Source organism: Boleophthalmus pectinirostris, unplaced genomic scaffold (assembly GCF_026225935.1).
Source record: "Boleophthalmus pectinirostris isolate CB_2022bp ecotype Guang Dong unplaced genomic scaffold, ASM2622593v1 HiC_scaffold_468, whole genome shotgun sequence".
NCBI lineage: Eukaryota > Metazoa > Chordata > Actinopteri > Gobiiformes > Gobiidae > Boleophthalmus > Boleophthalmus pectinirostris.
The window spans coordinates 127-11,048 of record NW_026571384.1 but is presented as its reverse complement, the minus strand read 5'-3'; the positions used below and the strand labels follow the sequence as shown (position 1 = coordinate 11,048).

Below are 10,922 nucleotides of genomic sequence, written 5' to 3'. Positions count from 1 at the left end.
GTAGTATGTCTGAAAAACAGGAACCAGTGGATGAGACTCTGACCTATTCTGGTAAGACAGTATCTTTAAAAGGCATGAGCTGCAACAAATAAATAACAGAATGTACTATTATTGGTCAATTATTAGCCATAGAAGAACTACAAACAACATGGCATATTTTCTTCATGCTAAAGACAAAATGTATTAACTAATGTACAAGAAACCTTTCACCCTCTCAGCACCAGAGCTTTGGGAAACATCCATAAAAATATGTCTACACTCAGGGTAGTAGACGGGGGGGATAAAGGTCTGCTGTCCCAGGCCCCTGGGTTTTAGGGGCCTAGAATGAATTATAGTAATTTATAATAAAGGGGGGCCTACGCCATGCATCCTGCTTCCTCTTCTTGCTTCTGAAGGTTCTGAGTGTGGGGACATAAGATTTTTAAAACAAATACATGAGGTCCATGCCAATCAACCAATCAAATTGTCATTTGTGTAGATATTTTATTGGAAAATGTCAAATGCACATCATTAAAACATATGCAGTTGTTTTCAGAAAAAGTCCAACACCATAAAGCAGATAAGTTTTTGAAAATGAATGACATATCTAATTAAACATTACACTATAATTATTTTTTAAACCCTCTTTTCATTTATAAAGAAAATACAAATGTCTTTGCCATGAAGACTTTTTGATCTGCTTTGTGATTTTGGAATTGGCAAATATAGTTATCACCAAATTATGACCACAGGACCTTTGTAGAAACAATCAGGTGCATCTTTTGTAATGTTTATTTAAGTATATTTGTGAAAACGTAACAATAAAGTTTCAACTCTTTAAATGTTAAAAACCTCAATTCCTCGATTGCCTTCAGTGTTAACTCCAGTACTGTAATACCATCCTTCTAAAGATGATTTGTTGTTTGGTTTATTGAATGATGCTAAGACGTTGGAGTCAATTGTTGTTTTTTCATCTGTTGTTATTGAGGTAAGGTAGGCTCGTAGAGAGATTAGAGTACATTTACTTTTTGGTAACTACCAACACAGCTGAAGGCACCAAACCTGTAATATAAGAACACCACAATTATTACCAGTGTTCACTTACTATACTGCATTACTATGGGGGCTCTTACCCAGTTCTTTAAGTGGCTTCTCCATATCCAGCTCTGTGTAGTGGTGACGGGGATATGGTGAGAGAAGTGAAAAGTCCTGGCCTTCTGGTGTATTTCCATTCATTTGAACATACACACGGACAGCCGCCAAAGGCTCCTGAGCCTTGAAAGATGTGGTGATAGTTGAGCCATCCAGCAAACGAATCTGATCAAGTAAAAGACAAGTCATCCACTGATATTTTCATTTGGAATGATCAAAACTTCTCTGAATAACTGCTATGATCTGTACCTGTATCCGAGATTCATCGTACTCTCTTTTTGTGGGTGGAGGACCCTGACCAGGAGGCGATGTGGGACTTGGCTGGGATGATGATGCACCACCCCCAAACTGAAAAGACAGTAAATGACAATGGTAAAATACAGACAAGAGACAAGGATGTTAATTGTTCATGTACCTTTTGAGCTCTTTCTTCTCTGTCTCTGGCAATTTTTTCTTTAACCCTTTGCCTAGGCAAATGAAAGTATGAGATTTTGAGAATATATTTTAAGATGTATGAGATTTAATATTTTAAATAGTTTTAATGAAAACTTTCATCTTTAAAGTCGGTCAGTTCTCGCAGTTTGTAGAAACAAGTTTTGATCTCAATTTGTAAAAATTGATTTCCACTAATCTATAAAAATACAGAAAAAATATGTACCTTGCTAGTTTGTCTTCCATTTTCTCTTTTCTCCTTTGATCAGCTAATTTCTTCATATCATCCTCCTGCAGCTTCTGACGAATTTGCTGCAGCTCTTGTCCTTGTTTCCTTCGAGTCTTTTCCCTTTCAATCTCCTCAGCCTTTTCACGCTCTCTCCTCTCGGCTTGCTTGACTCGCATCAGTTCTTCAAGTCTGAACAACATAGTTGACAAGTCTAATAAATCCATTGTTAATCCAAAATGAGAAGTCTGTTCATGACCTTTGATATAATTGAGACTTAACTGCCTGGTTATTAACATGTTATGACAACACTCTGACACAGTACTTACCTTTTAACTTGTTCCCTCTTCTCTTCTTCAGTCATTGGCCGTTTTGAACCGTCAGGATTAATGATGTCTCCACTCGCTGTTAATTTTACAGTTTATATGCTGTACTGAAAATACCTTCTAAGCACAGAGCATTAATAAAATATTTGTTGAGTAACCTACCTTCATCAGGATCTAAATCTGTCATTTCTGAACTCGGAGGAACTTCTGCTGTGCCTCCCAGGACATTCTCTGCAGGTGGCACAAAGGGCTCATCGATGTCTGGGTCATTTTCATGCTCCATTAACCTGTAGTGGTAAAAAGGGATGGATTTCTCTAAATAAAAACTACTAAACTTATAAGTAATTAGTTGTGTATCCACTCTTACCAGTCCATTGCCTGCTCGATTCCCTGGTTTCCGGTGTTGGCCACAGCTCTCTCTCTACATGATGACAGACTTAGAGTTCTTAAAATGGCCTGAAATATACTAAAATGAGTTTAAGAGTTTCCCATACTCACGCTCTATTCCTGTCAAATCCCATCTCCAGCAGACTCTCTAATGTAGTCAGCTCTGCCATCTTTAGCTGTAACACAATGAGAGTGGGTTCAATGATGGCAGTAAAATGAAGTATAGTATCATGTATAATGTATGGGGAGACGCATAGACGTTGTTTACAGGCTAAATGATCGCTGTAAGAGTAGCACACCATTGTTGTCATGATCAGAAATCAATTAGGGACAGATTAACTCAGCACATGGTTTCTGTACTATGGGTAGCTCTTTAGCTCAGTCAGACCTATTAACTTCATCATAGTGTGGAGTGGGACCCGCACCCACCTCTGAATGCCACCCAAAATAAAATCTGCTAAAGCTATCATACAATAATCAGAGCTATAATGGCTTTTATGCGGCAAACACTTAAAATCGAAAGCTAAATGGGAAGCCTCGCTAGCTTTCCAAAATGGAAACATTACATATAAAACAAACGCTATCTCATAACAATACATGTGAAGTGTTTCACAATTTTAATACGGTTATTATAATCAGTTATTATACCGCCAAAGTCTAATACGAGTAGTTAATTTATTCAGAAAAAACATGAGTTAGCTACTCACACATTAGTCAACACAACGCCGCTTCAACAGTACGGAAGCCCAGATGTGACAAACGACGTTGCACCAAAAACGATTCGTTTCATTAGAGCTGCATGGTCATAACTTCAGGGGATAAGAGACCAGACAGTAGAAACAGCCCGAAGAGTTGTTTGAAATCACAATAGAACAAAAATAACCAGATCAGGCGTAAACTCGGCCTACGTTTATGATTTTACTACTGGAGCTTTAAATACAAATTCTAATGAATGAAATGAAAAAGGGCAGATTATGTTTAACTAATCGTTGGTTAGAACATGGATAAGTTATAAAGACTCTTTTTTTTCACTGTTCTTCATCTTTGCTGCCCATGAGTCATCATCACCTAATGCCGTTAGCTGAGCTTTATGGGTTAGGTTTGGTCTGTTATATATTTACAGCAATGTAATGATTAATTTCTTTCTGCCTTCTCAGTTTTAAGCAGCAGGCATCATTCATAAGTGTGTCATTTGGACAGGCTTCATTGATGTCATGTCATTGTAAGTAAGAAGACATAAACTCTCTTGTGAGCTTAAATAGGCTCTTTTTTCATTCACTTTTATGTATTTTTTTTATTCTTCATCGGTTTTAAAATTATAGCTATTGTTTGTATTGTTTTTCAACAGAGAAGCGTTATTTGGCAGGTGAGTATATGGATTTATTAACACACAACTACATCTTAAACAACAGACTAAATGTATCAATTGAAAGGATCACCGATGTATTTAATGGCTATATACACCTATAAAGAATAGATCAGTCAATTCTAGTTGTAGCCTATTTGAGAGTGAATAGGCAGTTTATTCTTATTGCCTAGCCTAACATATAGTTGTTTAAAGAAGATGTAGTTGAAGATGTACTCGTGCATAGTTTGAAAAGACAATATGCCTTTGGAGTGTGTTAAATTATTTTATTGCTCTGTTATTTTGCAGAAAGCATGGGATAAAGGTCAAAGCTCACCCAAGGCAAGTTAAAGAAGAGTGAAGACAGTGCTCTACACCAGGATGTCCATTCATGTCTTAGAGCTGTAACGTGTACAAAGCCGTATTGCTTGTAAGTAAATGGTGATTAGTTGATTGATTGATTTTATGTACAGAATTTGTAGACTAATCTAAATTCTGGACTTTTTGGTTTATTCTATTGGTGCCCCAAAGATGGTGCTTAATCTTACAAGCAATAAAAGATGAATGAGGAGAGTAAAGGTCATTCTGTATTAACTTTATAACCACTGAGTTGACTGCATACTTACAAACTTGTACAGTGATTGCTGATTTGTTGCTCCCCAAAAGATGTCACTATAACACCATGCTCCTGGAACGTTGTAATCTGTAGACCTATATTTTGGCATACTCTATCCATGTTGCTGTACTACCTTTACCACTGCAATCTTCTACCAAATATCCTTTGTGCTGTTAACCATCCGCTGTATGCATCGCCTGTTCCACTCTGCTGTTTGTGTGGGTCTTCACCAGCTGTAACAGCATCTCCATATGGAAAATAATTGGCTTCCAGTGGAGCTGCTGTTATCTATGGAGGGACACCCCTGCCATCACAACAATGCACTCTCTCTCTTATAAAAACTAGGCTATTTTGTGTATCAATTTCAAATGCTCTTTGTAGCAATTTCAATAAAAAGTTTTTGTTTGTTTGTTTTTTTTAAACAATTGCATTAATTTAACATTGGTCTCTTTTTTATCTGTCTCCCCGGTTACTTTTTTCTTTTCTTTTTTTTTTTTTTTTTAAGTCTTCTGAAATATAGCAATATAGATTTTATGTAGACAAATTTTATTGATCTACAAGGGAAATTATTTGGACACAGTAGCTCACACATCACAATATAATATAATAACAAAGAGCAAAAAATATAAATGGTTGTAAATTCTAAATAAGAACAAAAAAGACAGCAAGAGACAGGCGTCAAATAAGACACAATTACATAAATGTGAATATACAGTAAAAATAAAATAGAATGATAAGTAATAAAATATAAAATCACAGCTTTATACAAGAGGTCATAGGAAGACAGTGTAACAATGCTATGATGACTGACAGGATATAGGGTTATCAATTACATAAGGGTGAGTTGTTGTACAGTTGTATGGAGTATGGTAGGAATGTAGTTCTGTATCTCTCAGTGTTTGAGAGGAGCTGTAGGAGCCTGTTGGAGAATGACCTCCTCTGTGTCCATGATGGAATCTTCTTGTACACAGCATTACAGCTGTTCCTCCAGTCCAGTCTGTCATTCACCTGCACGCTAAGGTACCTGTAGCCACCATTCCACCTTATGGCCCTGGGTGGTGACAGGCTCCACTGATGCCCTATTTCTTCTGAAGTCAATCACCAGTTCCTTGATATTGTCAACATTAAGGAGCAGATAGTTTGCCTGGAACCACTCCCCAAAGTTTGCAATCAGTGTACTGTACTCCAGCTCCTGACCGTCTCTGATACACTCAACCACTGCAGAGTCATCAGAGGACTTCTGCAGGTGGCAGGACTTGGAGCTGTACTGGAAATCAGAGGTGTACAGAGACATTGTAATACGCCTTTCTTTATATACCCACATTTTATAAATATTTTTATGATATTGTAAATAAATAGCATTTATAATTATAATTATTATACAGATGTTACATAGTTTCAATAGTTCAATGAAAAGTAGTAGGAGAAAAGTACCAGACTGAGGTCTGTATGCTACTTTCTTTCAGATCACTTGTGAGCTTTTAATTTGGGTAGATTTATTATTTAAGATTAAGATAACTTTTTCAGACACAGGAATTGCTGTAAAGATATAGGCAAATATAGGCCCTAGGCATATTTTATATTGTTGCACAACCCCCTTAAAGGTTTTCTGATTCTGAAAAAAAAAATAAAACTGGGTTCCCGTAAATAGAAACCAAAAGCAAAAGAAAGAGGGCCATGTTTGAAATTACAAGGACAAACAAATATCAATGCTGTGAGTTTTTATCTGCTACTTTCAGTTTCATATGGACCATAGACCAATTCACAATTCAGTTGTTTATGAGAGTAAGACTCTCTAGGTTAGCATAAAAGTAAAAACAAAAACACAAAACATTTTTTTTTTTAAACGGAGTCAAGTGTTTCACTCAGTGGCAAACATGGTGGCAAATATGGTTTTATTATGGAGATGTCTGTCGTTCATGGCTCAGAATCTATTTCCGGGTGGAGGGGCACGTACAAACTGTCAGCAGGCTGCTGCTAACAGCTAATTTGCTGCGTGGTGGATTAATTGTTTTGCTTTATTTGTTGATATTTCACAAGTGTACTCTTGTTAAATCAAAACCAAAAGTACATATACGTGTGTCATCGTAAGACAGAAAGTCCCCCTGAATATGACTGCATAGCACTGCGTGGCTAACGACAGAGGGAGGGGGCACAAAACTTCCCAGACCGCGCCCAGCTTCGGTTCATTCCAGCAGGCAGCTAGTAACTCTCCTAGCGGTGTGAGGAGCCCACACACCAACCGATCAAATTAGATAATTACGGGATACCGACATTATAGTGTAAACCAAAAGTAGATCAGATCATCATGTTTAGAAAAACTCTGAAGAAAGACCCGGAGCTCTTTCAAAACGTGTCCGAAGGTCTGCGGCGGCTTTACCGCACGAAGCTGTTCCCGCTGGAGGACACGTACCGCTTCCACGACTTCCACTCCCCGGCACTGGAAGATGCGGACTTTGACAACAAGCCTATGGTGCTTCTGGTGGGACAGTACTCGACCGGGAAGACAACATTTATCCGCCACTTGATGGAGCAGGACTTTCCCGGTATGCGGATTGGCCCGGAGCCGACTACAGACTCTTTCATTGCCGTTATGCACGGGGAGCAGGACGGGGTGATACCGGGGAACGCTTTGGTAGTCGACCCAAAGAAGCCCTTCCGCAAACTTAATGCTTTTGGCAACGCTTTCCTGAACAGGTAAACCCACTGCCAACATGGTGTTAACCTGAAACACAAAAGTTAAAAGTTGTTTCCACTTAGATTCTGTACAAGCCTAAAGTCTTTAAGTCACATAGTGATTATACAGACAATAATTGGAGCATTATATGTATGCAGTGTCCACAGGTGTCCCACTGTATGAATGAAACGCACAGCACAGCGGCCTGCCAGTGTCGCATGGGGGTAATGTCAAACAGAGGGGCTGCCAAAAGGACGTCACTGTTTAAATGGCCTCACATGTTCGTACTTGTAGTAGGTGAGGTGAGCGTAGGCTGTTGCACAATTTTCCCAGCATTCTTGGACTCTTGAGTTTCTCTCTGTCTCTGGGATCTGTGGGATCTGTGGGATCTGTGGGTGCTTCAAGGTAGAGTGAAAGACCCACTGTGTTTATGGCAAATCAAAGGACGAAAGTGTCATTAATGTCATGATTGTATTTAGATTTTTTCTATTGAACAAAGCTTAACGTAGACCGATATATATATATATACTATCATGTCTTCCCATGTCAAAGTCACTCTTGACAGACAGTTTGTGTCAGCAAGCAGAGGCTCTTAAATATACAATTTGACAGTGCTGCCAGGTAACACTGACCTTGTCCTGTCCTCCATTGGGCGTTACAAGTCATAAAAGTGTAGAATGTGTGATCTTATCTCAAAGTGCTAAAGGTGTCTTCTACTTAATACTGAGTCAGCCACATAGTTTAGTAAAAAAGTGTCATAATGCGACTTGGATCAGGACATTAAACCAACAAATACTGAATGTCTACATGTCTTACCCATAGTTGTGCTGGATAAATTGTTAGAAGCCTATTTTTCTAGAAGTATACTAATCTGAACTAATCAAATGATTACAAAATGATTACACTACCACAATATTTGCTGTCACACAACAGCAAACAAATTAGACAGACAATCACTCATTCTCAGTTCAGTCAGTTATACCACCTCAAATTGCATTATTCTAATACAATATAATTTGTAACTTACAATCAAAGTAGAATGTGGTCCTATAAAATTGAAAAAAATGTACATTATTTTTTGTGCTTAGTACCCTTATCCCTTGGGATTTCTTCTTCCCGAAGAATGTTAAGTTAAGAGTTATATTTGTTAGAAGACTTTCTTTAGGACTAACGTTTAACACAAGAACACTTTATGCAGATGGTCATTGCCCTTTTTCACGTCATTTGTTGGCTGCAGTCCCCGATGCTGTTACATTGTATTGGACATCATTGCCACATTGAGGTCATAGAGGAATGTGTTATATAGAGCTAGATGTGTATGGTGTTCACATATTATTTTAACCATTTGTGTTTGGCTGGGATCCACAGATAATATGTATTTGTATCATTACCATATCATTAATTTCAACACCTGCATTTTAGTTTAGCCTTTAAATACAGATGCAACTGTCTGTATAACCAATCATTTGTGCAATGTAACCTTTCCCATTAAACAAACTTATAATCCTATCCAACTCAAAGTAAAATTCACCCCTGCCCCTTAGTTTTTGTAGCCTAGCCTCTCCATTTAGCATAGCATGTCTTCCTTTTACTGAGTGGGCCTCATGCTCTCTGTGAACTATTAGTAAGTAAATCTGGAGTCAGCAAAGTCTCAGTTCCTCAGTGACCCTCCCCTCGCCTGCTCTGTCCTGTAATTCCAGGACACTGACTCTGCACTTTAGACCAAGTGAGAGAGGGGCTCACGTGGAGAGGATCTAAAAAAAAAAGAAAAAAGTAATATAATGTGTAAACCTGTGGACTGTAGAGGAAACGGAACAGTTGTAACCTGTGCTAGTCACCCATTTCCTTTTGTCCTGGAGGAAACTGAGGTCATGATATTGGAGAGGTGAAAGGTCAAGAGGTGGGTTAAGGAGAGGTAGCATTACGTCATAACACAGAGATGAACAAGAAACTGGTGTGTTAGTTGTTCCTCCCAAAAAGGGCATACTTTGGAGCATAACTGAAATAGCTATCAAAACTTCTGCCTTGTGGTGTCTTCCCTTCCATGAATTCCAGCATTTTTTCCCCACTGGCTCCATGTGGAAAATGTTGGAGAATGGAAAGCCAACATTCATATCACACACCAACTGAACTGAAAGGAAGGGAAAAAGCTCCATGTTTGTTATCTTTGGCACTCAGTCTTATAGTAATGCAATAGCGGTTGCTCATATTACTCAAACGTATTCTTTGGTGTGTTTTTTCCTATCCCCCTGTGTGTGGTGGGGGGCTGGGAGGGGACCGTTTTTTGGAGTCCAGTGTGGTTAGTGAAGGAATGTTAAAGCCTAGGTCTCTCAGTCTCGTGACCCACCCGCTGCCTCTGAGATCATGCTGTGAGGGTATCAGTTCATATCGACTCCAATGGCAGCCGAGCGGAATACCCCAAAGCAAGCAGTGTGGTGTCATTAACAATCCACTCCTTTGTTTGCAATAACACTATACTATACTATACTACACTACACTATACTATACTACACAATATCACTCACTCACATGTTAGGTTTCCACGTTTCTCGGGAACAGCACATTTACAGCATAGTACTTTTAGACTGATCTATAACCTAAATCATGCATTTTCCTAACCTTAACCTATACCCTTATCATAACCTCATTTAACCTCTTATATTGAACTTACAATCCTGTTGTTGATCTAAAGCATTTACGTCATAGGGGCTGAATTTTTGTCCCCATAAGGAAGGCAGGACCCCATAATGTGTGTGTGTTATGTTAATGTATTTCATCGGTGACCACTCTGTCCAGGCTGGTCTACATTTCATGCAAAATCCTTATTCTGTGCCATTCTTGGGTGTTGTTGTTGTATCATTCATTTGTTTGTGTTTTGTCTGCAGGTTCATGTGTGCCCAGTTGCCTAACCCTGTTTTGGAGAGCATCAGTATAATCGATACTCCAGGAATCCTGTCGGGAGAGAAGCAGAGGATAAGCAGAGGTTGGCTCTTTCTCATCACTCACTAAATCCACATATTGTTAGCCTTATAGTATAATTGCCATTTCATTTTTCTCGGTTTCTGGGTAAATAGAACTGCTAATGTCAATAAGATCACTGGGCCAGTTTGTGGTTTTTTTGTGATTGGCTGAGGATGGAGCCAATGACACTAGATGCAGCAGGGTCTGGAGAGTAGATTGGGACAAAAAAAAAAAAAAAATCAGTACAGCCAAAAATGACTTCAGCAATATGCAGCCTGTCCGCTGTTACTGAGAGCCACACCCACTGTAACCTAAACTACTTTGCATGCATTCAGGAACAGCCTCAAGAGATTTTGAATTAAACTACATAGTCTTTTCTGCTGTTGGAAAAAGCAAATATTAAGTTTAATGTTGAGGTCCTGCTGTGTTATGTCCTTAGTAGGGTGGTCAAATCTTGAAAATATTACAAGGCTAATTTAATAAATGATAAAACTTATTTGAGGAGGTACCAATCACACTAATCTTCAGCAGAAATTCTAAATGTACAGTGTTGTGGTGGGGCACTCCTATTTCCCTTTTACACTGATATTTTGGTACACACGTTCCAAGTTACAAATGAAAGTAATTAATCCTGAGTCATTTCCGGCACAGCCATGCTAGATAACATAACTGACCTTTATAGAGAGGTTGTAGTGAATTGCAAAATAAAAAGTTTCCTTTAGTTATGATGATTGTACAAATAACAAGCGGATGATGGTAAGACAACTTCTTCATTTGTATCTCAAGAGGAAGCATGCAAGTTGAAGTGGTGCTTTTTTACT

The 10,922-nt window shown here is 38.5% G+C and overlaps 2 protein-coding genes and 1 long non-coding RNA gene across 3 annotated transcripts; 1 reads left to right on the top strand and 2 right to left on the bottom strand.

The window, feature by feature from the left end:
- Window positions 1-463: 463 nt before the first annotated feature.
- ubxn1 (UBX domain protein 1) lies at window positions 464-3,301 on the bottom strand. Its single transcript, XM_020923529.2, has 10 exons — window positions 3,210-3,301; window positions 2,614-2,678; window positions 2,483-2,536; window positions 2,278-2,402; window positions 2,119-2,194; window positions 1,790-1,981; window positions 1,547-1,598; window positions 1,381-1,479; window positions 1,113-1,296; window positions 464-1,041 (listed from the first exon to the last, which is right to left on the bottom strand). Exons 2-10 carry the CDS (start codon window positions 2,670-2,672, stop codon window positions 1,001-1,003), a joined length of 882 nt encoding a protein of 293 aa, XP_020779188.1. The 5' UTR covers window positions 2,673-2,678; window positions 3,210-3,301; the 3' UTR covers window positions 464-1,000.
- A 3,169-nt stretch (window positions 3,302-6,470) lies between these two features.
- On the top strand, window positions 6,471-10,333 carry LOC129411447 (EH domain-containing protein 1-like). The gene is made up of 2 exons (XM_055162277.1): window positions 6,471-7,160; window positions 10,026-10,333. The coding sequence occupies exons 1-2, from the start codon at window positions 6,772-6,774 to the stop codon at window positions 10,147-10,149; spliced, it is 513 nt and encodes a 170-aa protein (XP_055018252.1). The 5' UTR covers window positions 6,471-6,771; the 3' UTR covers window positions 10,150-10,333.
- Window positions 6,933-9,015, bottom strand: LOC129411448 (uncharacterized). Its single transcript, XR_008633297.1, has 2 exons — window positions 8,168-9,015; window positions 6,933-7,188 (listed from the first exon to the last, which is right to left on the bottom strand). It is a non-coding gene; the product is annotated as an uncharacterized LOC129411448 (long non-coding RNA).
- Window positions 10,334-10,922: the final 589 nt, after the last annotated feature.

Coding starts and splice junctions, on each gene's coding strand:
- ubxn1 (XM_020923529.2), bottom strand. CDS start 2,672: ATGGCAGAGCTGACTACATTAGAGAGTCTGCTGGAGATGGGATTTGAC. Junction 1,982..2,118: donor AAGAGGGAACAAGTTAAAAG/GTAAGTACTGTG, acceptor TATGTTGTTCAG/ACTTGAAGAACTGATGCGAG. Junction 1,042..1,112: donor GAAGCCACTTAAAGAACTGG/GTAAGAGCCCCC, acceptor CTTATATTACAG/GTTTGGTGCCTTCAGCTGTG.
- LOC129411447 (XM_055162277.1), top strand. CDS start 6,772: ATGTTTAGAAAAACTCTGAAGAAAGACCCGGAGCTCTTTCAAAACGTG. Junction 7,161..10,025: donor GGCAACGCTTTCCTGAACAG/GTAAACCCACTG, acceptor TTTTGTCTGCAG/GTTCATGTGTGCCCAGTTGC.